Below are 24,098 nucleotides of genomic sequence, written 5' to 3'. Positions count from 1 at the left end.
TGTTTACTATAGATATCCTTCAGCTGAGCTTGCTGTACCCCAATCACCTTGCTTAACACGTTGACCAGCTTTGGCTGCCTATATTTACTAGACAATGTAAGACAACCAAACCATGACACAGTGCAATATGTGAAAACACTTTCTACAAATGAGGAAAACACAAAGTCATTAAGACATTGCACACCTTGAACGTGTTCATCTTCCTTAAGAAATACAGTCGCCACTTGGGTTCAAAAGCTATCAATAACGGTTCCCAAGTATTTATGTTGAGGAACAATATCAACATCCACATCCTCAATAACAGTATAAGTAACATGTGTATATGGTTAGGTGGATTGTATGTGTTATTGTAAATGCAGCAGATTGGATTTTGCTTCTGTTTTTTTCTGAAAAAATAACAAGCTGTTTCCTATAAGAAGGTATTCAAATGATATTTCCTTTATATTTTATATAGGTTCCTTCACAAAGTTGGTTTCCTGTGGCACCACTGAACCCCCATGTACCCCCGACCCCTGCCAGCTTGCCTGTGGTAGCCCCTTCTCATTACACAGGTGGAGGGAGCCTGTCCAACCTGCAGTCCACGGAACCACCACAACAAACACCCATGGCTCAAGTGCAACCGGTGCAGCAAAGTTTACACCTCCATCAGTCCCTCCCCCTCCAGCAGATGACTTATCAGCAGACCCCACTTCGCCAGCAGATACAGCAGCCTCAGATTGAGAGTCCCCTACAGTCTCAGTCACAACCACAGACTCATCCTGTCACCCAGCTGCCCTGCACGCCCCCTCAAACCCAACCACGGCTGCCTTCCCAAATGCCCTCATCTCCAGTGTCCACAGCTGCGTCTCTCCTGCCTGGCAGTGGCACCATATCAACTACTGATAGCACTGCTACTGCTGCTGCTGCTGGGGGGACATTTAGCTCCTGTACCTCATCTTCCACCTCTTCCTCCTCATGCTCTACTGCTGCTCTACCTTCCAGTGCCAAAATTCACCCAGCAACCCCAACCTCTACTCTTCCTCTGGGACAGAAATGAAACCAAGGCAAAGTATGAAGGTGTACAAGATGGAAATACAAAGTGGATCAGGACGTAAAGCAGATCCATGTGGAGTGTTTATGTGTATGAATGACAGAGCTGTGATTGAATGAATATATGTTTTCCAGAACTTCTGGATGAGGTGGGGCCTGAATGTAAGAGAAGATAGTTTCTAGTACGTAAAGACAAGAGGGTAAAAAATGGAACACAGCAGATGGGGTTATTGAATCATGACATGTTTGGGTGATGAGATGTATAAATTCTTAAATGTATGACTGTGTGCATTTATGAGTGAGTGTTTGTGGATTAACTGAGTACATATCCCTTTATGTAATTTTACACAAATTAATGTTCTCATTTTTGTTTTGAGACAAACTCAGTTGGACCTGATCGAAGCACAGACAACAAGGACAAAATATTTGATCTTTTGTTGATAATTTTTACGAGTGCTTAAAGTAAAAGGACTATCAATTTATAAAAGTGCAATTAGTAGTGATCATCTAAATTGATCAGCATGTATTGTATGGATTTGTCTGGAAGGCATAATATATTTTAGAGAAGCACATGGATTAAAAAAAAAAAACTAGATGCAGTAAAGATCCTCTCATGATCTGCACAGTATCTTCTCAAACTGAAGGCCTACAGCACAAGATGTTTGGGGAAAAGATTAGATATCAGCAGTCACACTGTCGAGCACGGTTAAGTTATCTAGCTATCGTCATTACCACAATTTGACCAAACCCAATGATAATCAGCATGTGCTTCATTTGTTATATTTTATGTTTAACGTTGTAACATAAAAACTGTCCAATTTAACGAGTGATGTTACATACATTTAGATCAATTCATAACATGACGGCACATTTAAATATGTCATCTACTTTTAGTGGGTACACTCAGCCCAAGACTACATTATGTTATGACTAAATTGACTTGACTGTGTATTCGTGGATCCGACATTTGAAGCCCACTGAGATGATTCATCAGTCATGAGTAAATATGGTTTCAGTATTATAGGCTTTCAAAACAACTCGGGATGTCATGCTGCACATGAAGATGAAAAGGAAAAAAACTGCCAATTATTACTTTAATCTGGGATGACCTTATGGGTTAACCCATGTTGCCTTTAAAGAACTGAAATTATGTGAGTGTGTGTTTATATTTTTTTCTGTGTGACAAAGCTGTGACAGTCCAATTGTATATTGCATTATAATTTGCACCTCTTTCTTTCATTCAAAGCAGCCTCTCAGATGTCAATGTACCCAACTGAAAATGTTTATTCTGCCCGCATGTGTTGGGTTTGTAGAGAAACTAAACAGGAAGGATAGACATACTAATGCTAAAAGTTTGATATCCAACATTGTTGGGCAATCCTTAAATGCCTGTTTAGCAAATTTTAAAAATCCTGGTTTCAATTTTGAGATTTTAGTCTTTGAGCACAAGCTGTCAGTGTGTATGCATCTGTCAGATGCTGAACTGTGGGCCATAACTGTGCTTTTTGCACACTCCAAAAGGTTTAATCTAGTCAAAAATATTCTATTGCTTTTTACTCAATTTTTACACAGTAATATATCAACAGTTGATATAGTACGGCACATTTGATTTCAGTTGTCCTTACACACTTTTGGGTAGGATGGTCCGGTGTGAATACACTTTTTGGCATATTTACTAGCATGTAGTCAAAGCAGCATTTCTGTTTTATTATAGAGAGATTGTGTGCCACTGAATACAGGACGTTGTACTAGTTGTTAAAAACTGCTAATGTCAGTTTAAAAAAAACATTAAAAAATGAAGAAAGGGTTTGTGCTTAAGGTCATGGTTGTTAAGAAACTGCAATTGCATAATAATAATCTAGGATATAACATTTTTTTCTGTATTTGTTGCTTTTCAACAAAATCCACATTGTCCCTGAGTTGTAGTTCACAAATAGTGAATGTGAGATACTGTGTGTCATGTCTGAAACTAACATGTTGGCCGCAAGTTCCAGCTTAATGATCATGATTCATGATGTGAAGCTGGCTTTGTCCTTGAAGTGTTACCAAAATGTTATCTAAAAGATTATTTTTGTATTTTGAAATGGGGTTGTACAAATTGTAAAATTGTGTTATCATTTTAAATCACAAGTTGTTTGAAACTAGAAAACACTGGTTTTCATTCCTCTTTACATGGGACTCCCCTTCCTTGATGTACCTCTTTGGGTCGTAAGAGGCCAGTGTCATTTAAGATTTGTTTAAATATTTTGTGTCATTTCTGACATCTTACGTCAGTTCTGAACCATAACAGCTTTGCAGATATATAATACAGTAAACCTTACTGTAGAGTTGCAGGTCAGATTTATTCGATGTAAAAACTTATTGCAACAAAAACCTGGGGAGTCCAAAAATGACATCAATGACAACCAATGATAAAAGGACATTTTTGGCAGAGACACCTTGAGAAATAAACTATGTTGCTGGTGATTTAGCCTCTGTAAATTGTAACTAATTCAACTGTTGATTTTATTTATGTTTTGTTACTAATCTAAATAAATGATGTCAAACATCAAACGACAACATGGCAAGTATTATTTATTATTAGTATTTAAGCTTAGCAAGCTGGGTACTTGCAAACCAAATTGACTTAATTGAAAGGTTTGAAATGGCATAAGACTTCATCACAACACCAACATTCATGTATCTCTTTAATTCAGACTTATATAAATAAAGTTTACTATGAACTGTGTCTTCTCAAACATAACATACTATCTACATTTGAAAAGATTTCCCTCCATTTAAGGCCAACAGGATTTATGTAACTGTATATGCAAAGGCCTAAGATGACCAATACTAACTGATCCGGGAATTATACAATTTAAATTAGATTACTATATTAATATAAGTAAAGTAAAAATTATGTTTTCAAAATTAGTATATTAAATAAATGTGTTCAACATGTTTTCAACATTTTATAAATATTACCTCAAATAGCTTCGTTAGGTAATATTTACAGTCTAAGGTAATAGCGAAAGACTACATTGCTTACATAGTATTACTTACACCTAAACATAGTCATTACTAAAGACATACAACTTCGGAGTGGTTTTTCAAAGAAAGAAAACTGATGTAAAAATCCTAGGATTACAACAAAGGCAAGGATAAATGCCACTGTTGTGTCTTACCCCCCCCCCCCCCCCCCCCCCTCCCTTTCCCTCTGCGGGTATGTCATGTTTTGTCTCCTCAGCTTGATAAGGATGAATTGCAGAACGTTCAGAGGTTCAAACTGATGTGTTTTGGGTCCAGGCTGCAAGGATATCAGCAGTCATGACTCTCTCCAGGATAAGCCGTGGCCCTGCATGTAAGTAGGTTCAAAAATCTCTGTGTTGATAGGTAATAGAAGAATAAAGGGGACTCTGCCAAGTAACAAAAGGCAGTTATGTGATTTTGCAAACTTGTCAAACTTGACATCCATTCCTTTTGAGCCACAACCTGTCCCAAAAACATTAGCAGATGAAGCTTCTAGGACCCTAAAGCTGGCTCTACTAAACATTAGATCACTGGCAGGGAAATCATTTTTAATCAATGATTTTATTATTGAGCACAAGCTTGATTTTATGTTTTTAACTGAAACTTGGTTAGATCAAAATAACAGTGCAGCTGTTCTTATCGAGTCAACCCCTCCCGACTTCAGTTTTGTAAGCGAGGCCAGAGTGCATAAGAGAGGAGGAGGAGTTGCAGTTTTGTTTAATGGCTCCTTCCAATGTAAACAATAATCTTTTGGAAATGTTGCTTCTTTTGAATATGTGGCCCTTCAGTCCACCCCCAGAGCCATGTTCCTAAATATTTACAGGCCACCTAAATAGTGTGCAAACTTTTTCGATGATTTCACTGAACTGCTGTCTGTGATCTGTATTGACTTTGACTTTGTTATTATTATTGGTGATTTTAACATCCATGTTGATAACCCCCAGGACAGAGGGACTAAAGAACTGTTTCACACTCTTGATAGCTTTGGGCTGACTCAGCACGTGACAGAGCCCACACACAACAGAGGGCACACTCTGGACTTAATCATTTCCAAGGGCTTGGACATCTCCAAGGTTGTTGTTTCAGATGTTGCCCTCTCTGATCACTCCTGTGTTTTATTTGAGAATACTATGTCAGTGTACAAAAGTATTCAAACAAAAGTGATCACAAAACGGTGTATCACTGAAAACACCAGTGAAATATTTAACCAGGTTTTCTCTTCCACAGCTGCCCTTTCCTGGGGCTCAGTCAGTGAGTTGGTAGATAACTTCAATTCTAAAATCACAAATGTTATTGATTCCATTGCTCCCACTAAGGTGAAGGTTGTCTCTGGTAAGAAAAAAATCTCCATGGAGAAATTCGACACTGGTAAGAAACGGAAAAAGAGATTGTCGAAAAGCTGAACGCAGGTGGCGTAAAACTAATCTCCAGATTCATTATGACATCTACAAAGAGAGACTTCACATTTATAATTCACAACTGAGGAATGCAAGGCAATCTTTCTTCTCTGACATCATCACCAGAAACAATAATAATGCTCATGCCCTGTTTGCTTCTGTCGACAGGCTAACAAACCCTCCTGTGTCAATAGCATCTGAATTTCATTTTACCAGGGCCTGTAATACATTTTCCACCTTCTTTACTGAAAAAGTCCAGAAAATTAGACAAACTGTCAGTAACTCATCATCAGGATCAGGATATGTGCAGTGTCCATTTAAAACCAACATAAGCCCCATGACACAATTTAATCAAATCAATCTTAAAAACCTGGAGGACATTATACAACAATTAAATTCCTCCTCCTGCTGTCTTGATATTCTGCAAACAGGTTTTTTCAAAAAAGTTTCCGAAGTCATGGCTCCAGATCTGTTACAAATTGTAAACCTGTCTCTTCTCTCAGGTGTCTTCCCACAGGCCCTGAAAACAGCAGTCATCAAGCCACTATTAAAAAAGAACAATCTAGACAAGTAAATAATGAACAATTACAGGCCTATATCAAATTTTCCTTTTTTAAGTAAAATAATAGAAAAAGCTGTTTTTCAACAGTTAAATAACTTCTTGACGTTGAGCGACTGTTTCGATGTCTTCCAGTCAGGTTTTAGACAAAATCCCAGCACTGAGACAGCTCTGGTTAAAGTGTTTAATGACATCTGTTTAAACACAGACAGTGGCAGAATCTCAGTCTTAGTTTTACTTGATCTCAGTGCTACGTTCGACACAGTTGACCAAAATATATTACTCGACCGACTGGAAAACTTAGTGGGAGTTTCTGGCACAGCACTAAAGTGGTTTGAATCCTACTTAAAGGACAGGGACTTCTTCGTGTCAATAGTAACTTCAAATCTGAGCAAACAAAAATGACTTGTGGAGTTCCCAAAGGTTCCATCCTGGGGCCTCTTCTGTTCAACCTCTACATGCTCCCACCAGCTCCGATTATAAAAAAACAGTATATTAAGTTATCATAACTACGCAGACGACACACAAATATATATTACAATGTCGCCAGGCAACCATGGTCCCATAAAAGCACTGGGTAAATGCATAGAGCAAATCAATGAGTGAATGCAAAATTTTTCTCCAGCTAAACAAAGAGAAAACTGAGGTTGTTGTTTTTGGAGCAAAGGAGGAGCGAAGAGTCAGCAATCAGCTTCAGTCAGTAAGATTTAAAACCACAGACCAGGCAAGAAATCTGAGCGTAGTGATGGACTCAGACCTCAATTTTAAAAGCCACATTAAGACAATTACAAAATCAGCCTACTATCACCTGAAGAACACATCAAGAATTAGAGGACTTATGTCCCAGCAGGACCTGGAAAAACCTGTCCATGCTTTTATCTTCAGTCATCTTGATTACTGCAACAGTGTCTTTACAGGTCTGCCTAAAAAATCAGTCAGACAACACAATCCAGAATGCTGCTGCTAGAGTCCTCACAAAAACCAAGAAAATGGATCACATCAGTCTAGTTCTGAGGTCCTTACACTGGCTCCCAGTCTGTCAGAGAACAGACTTTAAAATCCTGCTGCTGGTTTATAAAGCGCTTAAAGGTTTATGGCCAAAATACATTAGTGACCTCCTGATTAATTACAAACCATCCAGACTGCTCAGGTCTTCTGGGACAGGTCTGCTCTCTGTCCCCAGAGTCAGAACCAAATATGGAGAAGCAGCGTTCAGTTTCTATGCTCCTTATATCTGGAACAAACTCCCAGAAAACTGCAGGTCTGCTGAAACTCTCAGCTCTTTTAAATCGAGGTTGAAGACACACCTGTTTACAGCTGCCTTTAATTAAATTTTAAATTTTAACTCTGCACTGTAACTTTTTTAGCTGTTTTTATATTTTTACTTTATTTATTTCAATTAATTTAATTTGAATTATTTTTATTTGAAAATATGTTCACATAATTTCAGTGATTTTTAAATGTTCTGTTTTAATGTTTCTTTTCTATTCCTCTGTCATGATGCTTTTGATGTCTTGTGGGAAGCACTTTGAATTGCCTTGTTGTTGAAATGTGCTCTATAAATAAACTTGCCAAACTTGCCTTAAATGTGTATTTTTTATAAAAGTATACTTGCGTGATTATTTATGTACTTCTATAACTTCTCATATAAAAAATGTCCCGGATCCTGCAGAGCAATGGAACAATTTCTGTAACTTTGCTGTCGAAAGAACGCTCCGCAACGTTCTTTTCCTGAATGCAACTCCGCATTTTGACTGTCTCCAACTTTATTGTTCTGTCAACAGCAACAAAAGCGACGAACAACGGTCTGACGCTACCAGCCTTTGAAATGGCGTTGATGTAGTTTATTACGCCGTCATTTGTAGTTATTGTGCTCGTACAGTTCTCTTCAGGTTTATTTTTTTCTGGTCCAGTGTGAAATTCAAGGCCTGGCCTATGTATCCGGGCACAACATAGTTTTTTTTATAAACAAAAAATGTGGCACAACAAATTCTCTTTAATTTACGTTGCATAATAAGGCCGCAGCTACCAGCGAGCTTGCGTAGGGATCACAGCGGCGTTTGGATGCTTGGCCTACCGCAGCAAGATGTCGGTGAGTACCTAGCGCTATATATCAATTTTGCAAGCGAACCATATTTGTTAGTGTGACTAAAATTAGTAAGCTGTAACGGATATACGTGTACTTTATTTAAAGGGCTAAAACAAAAACAAAATGCAGGAAGTGTTTCATGTGGAAGTTAAACTTTACATCTCCTTTGCTTATTTAGCTAACGTGGCTAACGTTAGCACACTCGCTAAACGAGTAAGTGTTTTGCTAGCAATGCAACATTCACGAGTATAGCATGTTTACAAACAGCGAGCTAATGTTATGACCTGATAGTTCGCTTTCTGCTTACTGTAAAAAAATAAATAAAAAAACAGGACATATTTATGACCAAAAAGTATTGTAAGCATATAACGGTAAGGTTTTTTTTTGACTCTGCAATTATTTGTTGTGATAATATTATATATGGTGTATCGTGTCAATTATATTATATTTGTGATGATACTAAACGACTATGTTCGTTTTAGTTAGTTAGCTCTTTGACTGATATTGTGAGCATGTTTCAGCGACAGGTTCCCGGGTACTAACATCATCTACTTGTCGATACTTTTCGTGCCAAACGGGAAACCATCAACATTTGTTTTTTCTTCCACTTTTCTACAGGCTTCAAAGTGAATCCCGGCGGACATGTGTGTCAGGAATCTACAAGTGCAGTGATAGACTAAACAGTTCAGTTAAATAATTAGATTGACATTACTACTGAGTTAATCAAGCCTTTAGTATTTTGTCACTTGATTTTTTTTTTTTTTTTTTAACATCTTGACATCCATCACTGAAAGTTAGTTCAGAAAAAAACACATTCTCAATATGGCATCAGTGCCAGTGTACTGCTTGTGTCGCCTGCCGTACGATGTGACACGCTTCATGATAGAGTGTGACATCTGTCAAGACTGGTTTCATGGAAGGTAAGTTATTTTCTGTCTTGGATCATTGATCGTGCTTTTTGTCTGTATTTAATGCTTTTATGCAAATTGAATTTAAAGAATGCTTAAATCAGTCGTCTCTGTTGCATGGTTCCTGTGAGATATATACTGTATACATAATATCACAGCAGCTTAGCTGACTTTTGTGCATATTGTGATACAAGTATGTTTATGGGGCGGCAGTAGCTCAGTTTGTAGGGACTTAGGTTGGGAACCGGAGGGTCGCCGGTTCAAGTCCCGAACCAAATATGGAAGTTGGTCTGGTAGCTGGAGAGGTGCCAGATCGCCTCCTGAGCACTGCAGAGGTGCCCTTGAGCAAGGCACCAAACCCGCCTGCCTGCACTCTGACATCTCTCCATTAGTGCATGTCCATAGGATCCTGTTTGTGCATGTGTGTATATTTCAGCCTATGTGTGTGTTGCATGACTACAGAGTGTAAAAACAGAATTTCCCCTTGTGGGATCAATAAAGTTAATCTTAATCTTACTGTGTAGCTGTGTTGGAGTAGAAGAGGACAAAGCCGCTGAAATTGACCTTTATCACTGCCCAAACTGTCAGGTCACACATGGGCCATCTGTTAGTAAGTAACCATTTGTTAAGTATCCCTTTTATAACTTGTTTTGATCTTGTTGCTTGAGTTTTACACTTTCCGGGTTCTGCCTTTGCTTTCCTCAGTGCGCAAACGCCGCGGAGGCAGTAAGCAGACAGATGGTGCTGCTGCTGGAGCAAGAGATCCAAGTCGGCCTGTCAAAACCGGCAGCGTACAGTTTGTAAGGGAGCTACGGAGCCGCACCTTCCCAAAGTAATTCTCTCCCATAATCATTAAAAGACACATTTTTTAAATCTAAGAATATTAAACTCTGATTTCCATTGAATTAAGTACTTGGTAAAGTGTATATCATAAACTTTGTTCTTGTAACTGGTTGCTTTGTATTGTCGTATTGTTGATTTGATATTGTACTGGCATTACTTTATTATGAATACAGCATTTTTTAGTATTATCGGTATGTGTTTCTGTTCTTGGATTTTTTGGAGAGCCTATCTCTTACTGTAACTTAATTGTAAATCATGTTAATTTTTTCTGTCTGTAATCACAAAGCAAAACTCATGTATGTGTCTGTTTGCTCTTATACGACAGTGCGGATGAAGTCTTGCTAAAGCCATCTGGGGCCCAACTGACAGTTGAGTTTCTGGAAGAGCATTCCTTCAGTGTTCCCGTCATGGTGTTGAGGCGAGATGGCCTTGGCATGACCCTCCCTCCTGCATCATTTGGCGTCAATGATGTGGAGCACTATATTGGTAAGTTTTGACACATTTTGGTTGAAACAATCTTACTTGACCATTCTTAAAGACAATAAATATGTGTTGTGGAACTTGCAGTGTATCTTCTTTGTTGTGTAGGACATGACGAATAAGTCATCAACGCTTTTCTCAAACTTTTACATTTTTTGTCTAAATCCAGGTTCAGACAAAGAGATTGATGTTATTGATGTGTCTCGCCAAAGTGATATGAAGATGCGGCTGGGAGACTTTGTTGAATACTACAACAGCCCCAACAGAGACCGAGTGCTCAATGTTATCAGCCTGGAGTTTTCTGAGACCAGGTACTGCGCTTTTTGACTCTTCAGCTTGACACTCTGATGCAGTGTCTTTTTTTCATATGTTGCCTGTCAGTATTGCGTCAGATTCAGGTGATCTCTACAAAGGAAATGACTCTATTGGTCAAGGGAGGTTGTGGTGTTATTATCTGGTATTTTAAATATGAAGGACAACTGTGGGATTTTTTTAGGCTTTCAAACTTGGTGGAAACTCCAAAGATTGTGAGGAAACTGTCATGGGTGGAAAACCTTTGGCCTGAAGAGTCCGTATTTGAACGCCCCAATGTGCAGAAGTACTGCCTAATGGGCGTGAAGGACAGCTACACAGACTTTCACATTGACTTTGGAGGCACCTCAGTATGGTACCATGTCCTGAGAGTAAGAGGATTTTCTTTTCATTCATGATATTGAAGTTTCCTTTAAACTCAAATCACAATCAAATTTTCTTTCTTTATTCTAGAATTGACATTTTCTAATAAGAATTTGATCTCTCTTTCTATTTAGGGTGAGAAGATCTTCTACCTAATTTCCCCAACCCAAGCTAACCTGGCGCTTTTTGAGCGGTGGAGTTCCTCATCGAACCAGAATGAAATGTTCTTTGGAGACCAGGTTGATATGTGTTACAGATGCTCTGTCAAACAAGGGAACACCTTGTTTATACCAACAGGTAAGCTGTACATGTTTTGTTAAAAATAAATGGTTTTTAGAGTTGAAACAATCAAACTAATACATCTTTGAATCCCTCGTCATTTATTTTTTGTCTACCAGGGTGGATTCATTCTGTGCTGACTCCAGTGGATTGTCTGGCATTTGGAGGAAACTTCTTACACAGTCTCAACATTGACATGCAGCTGCGGTTAGTTTTATTAGGACAATAACTAAAGTAATGCTACTGTACCTCTTTGTGATTTAAATGACAAAAGGGAAGAACTTCTGAGCGAGATAGAAGGGTGTGAAATTAAGACAACATTTTACACCTACTAATTGTTTGTTTTACTGAAGTTGAATGCTAAAAGCTTCAAATTGACCTGTTACAGACACAACTGTGGAAAGTCATTGCTTCTTCAGAGACAGACAAATGTCTGTGGTGTTATGTCCCAATGCCATCGACTCCTTACCCTGGCCATTTTTTTATTTTTCACATTTTCATAACCTTTGAGCTACTGTGGAAACTCAAACATAAATCTGCCAAAGAAAATCTTAGTTGCTGAATTATTGTCATTTATTCCCTAGGCTTACATTTCTTAGGGTCATCAAGTCAAAGATGGCTAGTTCTATTTATCACATCTCTGCAAAGGTCATTTCTATATGTGTTGTCATGTATGTCTAACTTTTCCTTTGCTTTGTTGTCTTTTATAGGGCATATGAAATAGAGAAGAGGTTAAGCACAGCAGACTTGTTCAGGTTTCCTAACTTTGAGACAGTGTGCTGGTATGTTGGAAAGCATCTCCTGGACACCTTTAGAGGTACGAGAGTTCAACGATGGTTGGAATATTATGGTTTTGTCTTATGCAACAATTGGAGTGGACAGAAGTTAGTGTTTTCAATTTGCTATTCTTTCTTGTAGGTCTAAGAGAAAACCGCAGACACCCTGCCACATACCTGGTCCATGGAGCTAAGGCCCTGAATAATGCCTTCCGTGGCTGGACCCGTAAAGAGGTAGGACAAATGGTATTCAGTTACTTTAAATCAACCTTTGCATGTATTAGTTTACCCTCTTTATTGCATCATAACTTAGTTTATACAGGATGAAAAGTCCAACAAACAGAGCAGAGGTGCAACACCAAATTGTTATTACTACATCAATCATTGTTTTATGAAAATCAGTACCCCAAAGTATTACATTTTAAAAGGGCTAAAGCACATATCAAAATTATTAAAAATATATAATTTGAGATGATTGATCTTTTCTCCCCACACTCAGGCTTTAGGAGAGCATGAAGTGGAAATTCCAGAAAGCATCAATACTCAGACATTAGTGAAGGACCTGGCCAAGGAGATTCGTCTGGTTGAGGTAATATTACAAAGTGTAATCATGTGTTAGCTTTGTTTAAATGTTTTATATGGCCATACGGAAATATTACTATTCATGTTTCTTTTTTACAAGCAAATATCACTTTCACTTTTTAATAGGACATCTTTCAGCAAAACATCGGCCGCACTGGGCCCCAGTTTCCTGGCTCACCACTCTCCAAAGCTCCCTTGACCCCCTCACAGAATTCAGGACGCCCCCCTGGGAAAAAGAAGGGACCCAAGCCTAAGGAGGTCATAGGGGGTCTTGGGCCCCCTGGAACCAAGAAGAAGAACCAGAAGGGACTGCTTAAGGCTGAACCAGGCGAACTAGATCTCATTGAAATCCACACCAAACATACACTTAAAAAATTTCAGCCTGGAAAATCAAAGAACAAGAACAAGGTACATTGTGTGCAGTCATTTGTGTAAAAGTAGCAATGCTTATCCACCTTTTTTAAATCTTTTATCTTCATCTTTGCTTGCAATTCCAATTTGTCCCACTAGTTGGAGCTGCCTTTAGAGGAGTTTGAAGGGAAGCTTAATAAAAGCAAACTGAAACTTGTCCTGACCAATGGGAAAATCCAAGGGTAAGCTTTGCAGATTTTCTTTCTTCCCTTTATTTTTGTGCTCTATAGAACCTATCAAAGATTTCTTACCTACCGATAATCTGATTTTAGTAAAAAGGATGGCAGCAGAAATGGAGCAGGAAGTGTTGGAAAGTACAAACATCTTGCCATGGAGGGATCCAGTCTGTCTGACTTGGAGTCCGAGGATGAGCTGCAGATTGATGAGACTCCTCCTCCAAGGCGCAAGCCCACTGGAACTAATAAGAAAAAAAAACTAAGTGGTAAGAATTGACTTTAAATAAAAATATTATGTCTCAGGGATTTAATTCTTCAGGATTTATCGAACATTTTTAAATGTATTGACCTGAAAAGTTGACACATATAGAATTTACGTGGGCGGCTCACTGAAGTATATATGAGGAGCAGACACATCTGAATGCTTGAATTGTGAACTAAAGATCGTACCTAATACAGTTTAATAGTGTGGATTCAAAACCATCTTGTTGCTGTATCTTGTCTTCAAATTTGCCATCAGGTCTTCCACGGAAGCTGCCCAGAGCCAAACCCTGCTCTGACCCCTATCGTATCAGGGAGCCTGGAGAGGTCGACTTTGACATTGAGGTAAGATTATACTCTGTGCAAAAGTCTGTTTGTTTTTCACCTATTAAATATGCCAGCATAAACTGCAGTAGTCAGTTTTAGATGTAAGGAAGATGTCAAAGATCTTAAAAGAATTGACCTTACTGCAGTTTGTTACTATACCCAACAGAACAGTAAAAAAAAAAGCTTGTCAGTAATGGACTAACAGTAATTCATGTTCTTTCACTAATAATAACCTGTTTAAACATTTACAGAGCTTTACCCTTTTTACTGTAGAAACATTTCCTTCTTTGTAGTGGAATCAGTCGTTTTTTTATTTGTAATCAAATCCTGCTGTATTAATCATCTGTTTTTAACAGTAGACTGTTAATGTACCAGATACTCCTCTTCCCACCAGTTTGTTTGTTGTAACCTGTTATATATCATTCAATACCTCACCTGTTCATTGGTAACGATAGCATATTCGTGCATGTGAATTCAGGAGGATTACACCACGGATGAAGAGGCACTTGCTGCTCATGGAGTGAAGGGTGGTGCAGGGGGAATTCTTGATTTGTTGAAGGCCAGCAAACAAGTAGCTGGGTTGGACTCAGCAACACTCAGGTGAGATATCTTTGATCATCAGTAATTATGCTGTTGTGTTTATTTAACACTGAAATGTAGGAAGAGTCTGTTTTGGTATTTACTTTGGAGTCTACTTTTGTGTTCAGATACAACATTTTATTTGGATTTCATAATGTTTGAAGCTATGGATTTGAAACACACTTCTGATGCTTGGACAGACTAGGGAACAAATGTCTCCCTCTGTAGTTGCAAGAATGCATTAACCTTTTAAACAGGCATATTTCACATACTTGTAATAGTTCTGAGCTGACGCTTTGTACAGGTTATTTTTAAAATGGTGAGTCAATGTTCAACTCTGTTTTTCTATCAGTGAGGAAGCGCCGGCTTCTCCCAGTACCCGGGATGCAATTCAGGGTATGCTGTCCATGGCCAACCCTCCCTCCTCATCCTCATCTTCTTCGTCCTCCTCTCCTTTATCAATTTCTGGAGGCTTGACAGAGGGATTAGGGAAAGTCAAGGAAAAGGGTGGCAGGGCTGTATGGGTCACTGGAGGGGTCAAAAAGACCACCAGTACTGAGAAGAAACCCGTCATCCAGCGACCTGGAAAACGGCCTATTAAACGGCCAGCCCGTCACCTTAGCGACGATGATAGCCCAGATGAGCAAGAGACTCTGGGAACCTGTTTTAAGGATTCAGACTATGGTGAGCAATACACTCAATGACTCATTCTTGCTGCTGTACAAATCAATCAAATTACTTTTAAGAGCTTTAATTGATTAAACTAATACTAAACTATGGTTATAAAATGATTTTTTCAGTTTACCCATCCCTGGAGTCCGATGAGGAGGATCATGCGAACAAGGCCAAGATGAAGAGAAAGAAAAACTGGGATGACACACCTTGGAGCCCAAAAGGTACCTGGATAAAACACAGCAGCTAGACAGATCAGATTTGAATTTTTGGTTGGTGGTTGATCCCTTGATGTTTTCTTTTCATTTACAGCCAGGGTGATGCCCACCCTTCCCAAACAGGATCGTCCAGCCAGGGAGGGAGCCAGAGTAGCGTCAGTAGAAACTGGTCTTGCAGCAGCTGCTGCCAAGTTGGCACAACAGGTGAGTTGGGAAACAAGCCTCTTTGAAATATTTGCCTGGTGAATATTGTGAAGTAGGAGCATGTTTGTTTTAAAGACAATCACTCCTGTCTTGTTTTTCCTGGCTATGATCTAGGAGCAGCAAAAGCCTGCTAAAAGAAAATACACAAAAAAGCAGCGTCCCCCTGCTCCTGTAGTCCCTCCTTCCCCTGTTCAGACTGAGCCAGCCCCACCCTCACCACCACCTGCTCCAGAGAGTGCAGCAGACTTCAGCCCAGACAGAAGAATGGATTACTACTCTGCTAGTCTGTTGGACCATGAGTACACAGCAGGGCCAGGGCCTTTTGGTCCGGGGGGCCCTAGGGGCAGTGGAGCCATGGCCCCTGGGGTATTCCTCACTTCACGCCGCACTTCACTCTCCCCACAGAACAGCAGCTCTCACTCCAGTGTATCCCCTGCAGGTATAGCCAGCCAAGCCACAACAGGAGTTGTTCAAGGTAAGCATGACCTCTGTATCCACGAAGCGGTTCGGTTTGGTTCAGTTCAGTTTGGTACGGTAAACTCTGATCTTACTTGCGTTTCCACAGCCAAACCTTACTTGGTAGGTTGAGTGTAAGCCTGATGGCTGTAGCTGTGTTAGCTGCGTAATAACATCACATCATAGCAGCACAACACAGTGTGGCCGTCAAAATTCAAAAGGAGAAGAAGAACGTGACAAAGTTAACAATGGAGGACGTCAAGCAGAAATGGAGGATGTTGTGCCTTCCAAAGCCCTTGCATTAACAGTTTTATGACATCACTAAGGATTTGACCATAAATATTTACGGTCTACAGATGGAAAGCAAAAAAGTAGGATATTGCAGATTGGTTATTTTGGTACAACCAAAGTTTTGATAGTGTAACCACCAATAAGTGCATACTGAACCCAACTGAATCAGACCGCTCTTTGAAAACTGATTATTGACTTAAAGCATTAACAGCACCTTTTTTTTTATCCTAGTGACTGCAAGTTTTCTAATGCTCTTTAATTTTTCACTTGAATCCAGGGAAACGTCCAAAGAAAGGACTTGCAACTGCAAAACAGAGACTTGGAAAAATTTTGAAGATTCACCGCAATGGCAAGCTTCTCTTGTGAGAGATGTTGGACATGGGGCTGGCTTTAAATTGGAATTAAAGAAAGTCTTTGCAGAAGGTAATCTTAAGGAAATAGAGATAGTGAATTATATATTTGTACTCTGGATTAATTTGTTTATTGTTCTTACCTGTTATTGAACCTCATGGTAACTTGTCCTACACAAATAACCCTGCAAGCCAGATCAATGGCCTATTTTGGAACACCTTTGTGTTGAAACGTGTTGTTTTAAAATTACACATTTTGGTGAATTAATTAACCATAATGTGTTCAATTGCACATTTAATCTGGAAAATAACTAGAGATCACATACATCAAATTACAAAATCTGATATGTTGTATGGCATGGGATATGTTTCATTTAAAAACAGGTGGACATTGATTTCACTAGAATAATAAATAAATACATTCTTATTGTTTCTTTTGTTAAGGCTTTTTTTCAGTGGCTCTATTTTTGCAAAAAGAAAGTTGATTTTTTTTTTTAAAGGGAAAGTAAAACAACACAATCTGTAGGCAGGTAAAAAGTTGTCTTCATAGTCCCCCCCCCACACACACACACACACACAGTCAAGTAGCATTAGATTTGAGTTTAGTCTTGTACCTCATAGACACATTATTGTGTTGTATGATAATAACAGGGCAACGTCCTTACACACAATAAAATGTTTTGCAAAAAGTGTTTGTTCACATGTACTCATCTGGCAGTATGCCACATGTATGCATTACTTTTTTAGGAATTGGAGATGGTTTGTGACTCATTTCCCATCTTATTCTGTAGCAACACCAGAAAAAGAAAGCACTCAGCTGATGCCAAGAGTACCATCACATGATTATATTTATTTCCGAACATATTTATTTAACTAGGCAGCACTTTGCCATATTTCAGCATGTTTAACCTAGAATGTTTTTTACCACCTCATCTTATGTCCCTACTTTATTTTGTGTCAATTTCTTACTATCTGTATAAAAGTTCCAGCCATTACTTTGTCACGTTTTTTACAATTTAAGTTGTCTTTGTAAATATTTGTAATATTTGTAATTTATATAGTTACATAGAAAGCAGGAAGTATTTGGATGAAGTGAATAGATTACTGCAAGTTGCCATAATTTGTGCCCCAAGTGTTGGCAGTATTCGTAGGACGGATCTAGAGATATGCTTTCTTACCACAGAATGTACTAGTAATAACAATTTGTCAGAAGTGTAGATTTAACCATGTGGCAACATTGTGAAGGTGCAGGATAATAACTGATGTGTAAATATATGTTGTAAGTTCTTTTATATTTCAAAAACTTTGAAATATTTCTTAAAATAACTTGTAAATGATACATTACTGTATTTGGAAAATATCTGAAATAGTTCATTTTTTATATTTGTACGCAGTAATTGTTATGCATAGTTTGTCATGTTGTCTTGTCCATGTAATAGTGGCAGTGTTCTGTAAAAAAAAATGTCCTTGTTTTATTTTATCCATTTAGTTTTATATTGATTAATGTTGATTATCACTCTTGTGTTGGTGTGTACTGTGTGTTTTAAACATGATATGTTTAAATACAGCCTGGAGCAGATAAAATATACCTTTGGCAACATTTCTTTGTTATTGATTTTATTATACTTTTGAAATTTGAGGGGCAAATTGAATGTTTTTCTGGTAAAGGGCATAGCATTCACTCAATAAAATACAATCTTGTCATAAACATATAGACTTATTGACTACAATTAAAGTCTGAATGAATGCTGTCAAGGTTGCTATTACTTTTGAATAAGTTGTGTATCTACATTTTTTCTCAGGTTCTTCTTAATTCCACATCTAAACAATTTCCATCGCTTAATTTTTAATGTAATTTTTCCTGTCCAAATACAAGTTAGGTGTATTTGTTATTTAACAAAATGACCAGTGGTCATTTTCTTATTGTCAGGAAATCCAATAACACTTTTAAAATATTTAAAATAGAATTTTCTGTAGCCAGATGGATGATGATTTGTGTAAAGCTGGAAAAACCAGTTAACGGGACCTCTGTTCTCCCTTCAAGCTGAAAACGCAGTAGCGTTGTTTTGCTACAACAATTGCCTGGGAGTGCCCTGGGTAAACGCAACAACAGGTAATCTCGCGAGATCAAAACTACCCTACCACTCGCTAGTTCAAGATGGAGAAGCAAATGTAACACGCATTCGAGGTAAGCTGAAACATTTATTCTATGGTTTTCACATGGGTTTCGGCTAACTCCTGGCTATAGTGCTCCTCTCTAACAATTACTAACTATGATTAGACCCCATCACGGGGACCCAAGACCACAAAACAAGTGTCTTCTAAAGGGTAAAGTAGGGATCCTATGATGTGTAAACCGCCATTTTTAATTTAGCCATGATCCACTGATACAGCATTGTGCTGCGGAGCTCTTAATGCTAGCTAGGTAGCTCGCGCGAAACCCGCAAACATACATCCACACACACACACACACAGACACACACACACTCATGTTCTCTGTGTGGGTATGTGTGTGTGTACCTTACAACTACAAGTCAAAGCAGTTCAATGTCTTACGTTACTCGCGTTCCTTAAAGAGGAAGACATTGATAGCAGGTGAAATTAAAACGTGTGTCAGATTGTAGATGTGACTTTTGGTAATCTGCTAACGTTAGCCTTCAAAGCTGAACTTTAGCATAACTGCTATATACCTCTGCTAACGTCACCTCTTAGCTTTTAAATGTGCTTATACTGAACCGTAGCTACTTTACGTTCAGTATTTAATTACAATAATATTTAGAAACAAAGTTTTAAATAGGTCCACTAAGCGCCGGGTATAGTAAACTTTTTGTATATCTCTGTTTCACCCCCTCAGTGGTTAGTACTGATCTTAATGCTGCATTGTTTTAACTTTTTGTGTGTGAGATTTGTTTAAGTCAGAGACGTGCTGTTACTACATTTGGGAGGAGGGGATTAATTGCCTATGGGCTCGATAGTATACATCGTATTATAACAAAGTCTTGGTTCGCAGGTTGCCGCTTTATGAACACACATCCCGACTTAATTTCGAGCTTAAAAACGCAAATTAAACATTTCCTCATCCCAGTCGGGCCTGCTCACAGTCATTTACCAAAGCGATGACATTATATCAGGAGAAGAAGACTTGTGAACTATGTTGGATACAGAATTGATTCATTATGTAGCAAAACAAAGGCTGATTTTTAATTCTTGCTCGTCATTAGTTGTATAGATGAGACATCAACAATAGACCCCAAACAGTACAATGCTGAGGAGCGTCCCTGCTCATTATTTGTCATTAAATATATGTATGATCATGCAGCCAACATTTGTGGCCTGTATATTTTGTTTGTGAACACATGCATGTTTTTTATTTATTTACAATAATGTAAGCACAATATCATGAGGGGATGTTGATGGCCTGTTCCAGATGCATGTTGTATCAAATGAAGCCGTGTTTACATTTCTTGTGTATTGTTAATCAGACTTGCAGACATATACACTCCATGTGATTATACTGACCATGTCTGAAAAAAGTCTCAGTGGAGCAGCCTTGGTGGTGGTGGCTGACAAATAGGGTAAACTTCTATTAGCCCTTTTTTGAGAGTAATGATGTGCTAAATAAAACTCGCACATAAGCCCTAATTTAAAGATGCACAATTCCCATAACATACTGCTAAATAAGTTAATTATTAAGATGTCTAAATGCAGTATTTAAAATGACACACAAACAGTTGAGTTGTTCAACAACACGAGACCTTTAATATTAAAGGGAAGACAACAGGGGTTCCACAGAGTCACAAAAGCGCAAACCATTTAGACCACAAGATAGTGGGGGGGTATTTGGGTGGCGTTTCAAAGAATAACTGGCAAAGAGTGACCAACAGGTTTCTGTGTGAACATCAGGAAAACCGTGATCCTTCAAGAGTGTATAACTGATCACAAACAAACAAGTTCTAATATAATTCTGCTTCCCTCAAAACACACTGATCACACCATTTCCTAGTATAGTTGGATTGCAGATTACCATTAAAATTTATCATTTAAATTATCGTTGGCCCAAGTGAAACTTTCAATTAGGGTTTATTGCTGTGTGTTTTGGTAAAGCAACTTGTCTGATTTGATTGTTTGTGTGTTTTCAGATAGTAGAAATGAACTGCGACGCTAACCAAGGATGAGAATGGTGGAACTATTGTACCAAAGCAGTTTCTGGTATGTACCGCTAACCTGCTTTACTACATTGACTAATGCAAAAGATAAGTTGATTTGCCATCACTATTTGCTGCCAAGCTTTTACGATCCTATAAAGTAAGCACTACATAGGGTTAATATGAGCTACTTTTAATAACAGCTGACAAGGACAACATAGGATTTGCTGTTTGTCTGTGAGTTAAATAAGGCATATCTCCAGTAAAGCAAACAAGATGAAATTCTTAATATTGTTAAATAATGTAAATTAAATATTTAAACATATTTTTCCATTCTCATTGACTGGCTATAGTTAATCTTGAAAAAAGTGAGCTCAGTGGACCAGGGTTTGTGCTGCTCATAATGCCAGAAAAAAACAATTTTCACACATACGGAAATCTCCTGAAAAACTCAGGAGACTATCCAGATGGGCTGTATATGTGAATGCAAACAGCCAAATTTTTTAGCTCGGACTTTACCCAGAGTTTCTCCAGTGCCAGACCTCTAGTATTTTTTCCGCAGCAAGGGCGGATGTGAGAACGCAACAGAATATTCTCCTGGAGAATTCAGCTCAAGCCAGTAGGACCCCAGTAACGTTTATATATGGTGACTGCTGCACGGTGCATAGAGCGTCTGCATGCGACAACTACGATCTCCGGGCACGTAATTAAACTGCTGCATTGTGTTTTCTGTTCGTCAGTATGTTCTCCGCTCTTTTGTAGATGTTGTCATTCCATTGGACTACACATAGCATCAATATGAAAGCAAATATTCTCATTATAACGTTGTGTAGCGGACTCTGTTTTTTAGTCCGCTACTTCCGTGTTGTCTTTTTAAGTCACGTCTTACCTCGGGAGACCCCCCCCCCCCCCCCCCCCCCTGACAGGGATAGTCTCCCGCTGTGAGGATCATATGTGAACAGCCAGGTGGGGAGAATCTCCAGAGCAATCCCCCGAAATTATCGAGATATTATCTGGAGTGCATATGTGAAAACGGATAAAAATGAATCTTCAAAGCAGACAGGCAGGGAGTTTGTTAGGAAGTATGAATTATGGTCCCTGAGAGTTACGGAATTTTACATTAATATTCAATTTGTACAAGAAATTATTAGGGACTTATTGTTTCCCAAAAAAATACAATATTGCTCATATTTACAATATTAATGAGCTATGACCATGCATATTACACAATAGAACATTAATTTTAACAACTCCCAAGTGGTTAATGGGTCAAATGCATCTAATCAATACAAACCATGGATATACTGCAATTTAGAATTGCACTTCTGCTAATACACAAGATTATGTCAATATTTAAAACAAGCAAATATATGCTGACATTACCGCATCATCTCTTTAAAACATGGAAAACGCTTCTACTGATGTGAGGACTTAGATCAAATGAGTTCCCCCTTGTCTTACATACAAGTGAACATATATTGGTTACTTAGTAAACGTATTACCAATCATTTTGTATTGCTAGTGCATCTGAGCTCTATTAAATAATGCATCTGTCTTTAATAAAGATGGCAAATTGGAAAAGACTACCATATTCCTTCAGGTATTCAAATTAACAGCGTGTCCTAAAAGCATGCAACGCAAGTGAGTGTGTGCTACAAAATAAGTTTGATTCTATTTTTTCCTATTTGACTGTCCTAACCGGCCGTGAGCAGTGCAGCAAGAAGCAGGGCAACAACATATTTTACCCATCCGCCCGTTTCTACTTTCATTCCTGTCCCTCGCGTAGACATGGACTAGGATCGTGCAAGGAAGGGGGCTTTACAAGGCAGTGTCTAACAGGAAAACTGGTCCTTGATTATCGTTTGCTTTTCTCACTCAACAGAGCTTGTTAGCTTGTTTAACAAAGTTGAGATAGTGGTCCATTAACAATATCCACATTCTTGATAACAATGTTGTTCTTTGACTTGTGTCAACCCCCGGATTTTTTAAATAATTGGGATTACCTTAAGCTGTTAATAGGTGCACCTTTGGGTGATGTGATTTGAGTCAATAGCTTGTCAATACAAAGCACCACACTTTGGTATGTCCACCTTCAATGCAAAAGCATCACCTGTCCATTTGTTTGCGAGGGAGAAACTGAAACTCCCAGAGCAACTAAATATCACGCTGCAACAATATCTAACGCTCGCTTCCTGACACAGTGTAACAGAGTGTCTTAACTGAGGGTCTTAACAGCATGCGATGCGAGTAAGCATAAGTGACCAAATCAGCTTAATTCCATCATTTACTAACAGCCCACAAAAAAAAAAGAATTTACTTGATTTTCTCTGTTTTCCTCACTCAGCAGAGCTTGCTTTGCAAAGTTGAGATGGTGTTGCATTAATAATGTCCATAAATGTTGTGCTTTGACACTAAGGCAGAAACGTTATTCATCTTACCGCAGTCAAAGGCTTGTCAGTCATACAAAGCACAACACCTCTGTTTATCCACCTTCAAAATAAGTGCATTAGATGTCGCACTGTTTACAAGGGGAACCTAAAATTCACAGAGCAGAGAAGTAAACGTTTCACAGATGCAGTGTGGACAGCTAACCACCGATGCTGTGCGATGCAACGTTATATCCAACGCTTGCATGCTGTTAGGACACGCTGTAAAAGAGCAATAGCTTGAAATTCTTTCACTTTCAACATCCCAAGGGATGGCAAGGCACTGTTCTTGAAGTTGTGTCTCAGTTTTAATGGAATATACAGCAGTAATCATGGTAACAAGTTACCAGATATTAACTTGTGACACCCTCATAATGTTGTTAACTTGTGATTGCATAACACAAATCACATATATTCTATATTTCAGTTTAGGAGACAATATTAGTGATGTGGTTCCCCAAATAAACGTTCTTAAAATGTGTAGCCCACCCTAAAGGTCTCAATTTTTGAGTGTCCAGTCTGATCTTGATTTTTTTTATTTATTATTATTATCAATCAGGCTTTGGAAGAATTACGATAGTGCTTGATTCAGCTGTATTATGAGCTGAGCAATGTTGATTATGGCTATATAATGTGAGTGTGGCTAACATGAAATACGGAATCTGTGTTAATGCATTAACTGTTTACAATCAGTGGATGTTTAATACTTGTTATGCAAATAAAAATGACTTTTTTTTTTGTAAGATTGACAGCTAGCACATGATGTATATTGATTAAACTAACTTCAAGGATTGTGTATTTATGTTTAAGATATTAATAGCCATTTGCTGTGGTTGTTGTCAATTGGTGACTTGTGATGATCATAAATGCCCAGTACCGCAGTAAATGAGGAGATTTATTCCACAGAGGGCCACTTGCCCTTTATTCAACATGCTCTGCATTGATACCCTGTGGCT

The 24,098-nt window shown here is 38.5% G+C and overlaps 2 protein-coding genes across 9 annotated transcripts in view; both read left to right on the top strand.

The window, feature by feature from the left end:
- Nucleotides 1-3,588, top strand: part of wnk3 (WNK lysine deficient protein kinase 3) — a 36,005-nt gene extending 32,417 nt beyond the window's left edge. For 7 of the 8 annotated variants that reach the window (XM_065961222.1, XM_065961227.1, XM_065961223.1 and 4 more), the window contains one exon: nt 455-3,588. In XM_065961222.1, coding sequence (XP_065817294.1) covers nt 455-1,036 — 582 coding nt within the window. In that variant the 3' untranslated portion in view covers nt 1,037-3,588. The remainder of the gene's footprint in view (nt 1-454) is intronic. The other variant, XM_065961225.1, reaches the window with a different exon arrangement.
- A 4,204-nt stretch (nt 3,589-7,792) lies between these two features.
- On the top strand, nt 7,793-18,171 carry phf8 (PHD finger protein 8). The gene is made up of 22 exons (XM_020634268.3): nt 7,793-8,086; nt 8,702-9,003; nt 9,516-9,601; nt 9,697-9,823; nt 10,160-10,320; nt 10,484-10,625; nt 10,811-10,997; nt 11,124-11,286; nt 11,388-11,475; nt 11,979-12,085; nt 12,187-12,278; nt 12,544-12,633; nt 12,753-13,034; nt 13,137-13,219; nt 13,310-13,479; nt 13,734-13,819; nt 14,280-14,401; nt 14,733-15,064; nt 15,181-15,276; nt 15,365-15,474; nt 15,589-15,949; nt 16,499-18,171. The coding sequence occupies exons 2-22, from the start codon at nt 8,906-8,908 to the stop codon at nt 16,585-16,587; spliced, it is 3,072 nt and encodes a 1,023-aa protein (XP_020489924.1). The 5' UTR covers nt 7,793-8,086; nt 8,702-8,905; the 3' UTR covers nt 16,588-18,171.
- The last annotated feature ends 5,927 nt before the right edge of the window (nt 18,172-24,098 follow it).

Source organism: Labrus bergylta, chromosome 12 (genome assembly GCF_963930695.1).
Source record: "Labrus bergylta chromosome 12, fLabBer1.1, whole genome shotgun sequence".
NCBI lineage: Eukaryota > Metazoa > Chordata > Actinopteri > Labriformes > Labridae > Labrus > Labrus bergylta.
The sequence above is the reverse complement of the archived record's forward strand: the minus strand, read 5'-3'. Positions and strand labels throughout refer to the sequence as shown.

What these genes read in the sequence shown, in the direction of transcription:
- phf8 (XM_020634268.3), top strand. Translation starts at nt 8,906, where the DNA reads ATGGCATCAGTGCCAGTGTACTGCTTGTGTCGCCTGCCGTACGATGTG. An exon ending in CGGAGCCGCACCTTCCCAAA is followed by an intron (nt 9,824 to 10,159) that starts GTAATTCTCTCC and finishes CTTATACGACAG; the next exon opens with TGCGGATGAAGTCTTGCTAA. An exon ending in AGGAGATTCGTCTGGTTGAG is followed by an intron (nt 12,634 to 12,752) that starts GTAATATTACAA and finishes ACTTTTTAATAG; the next exon opens with GACATCTTTCAGCAAAACAT.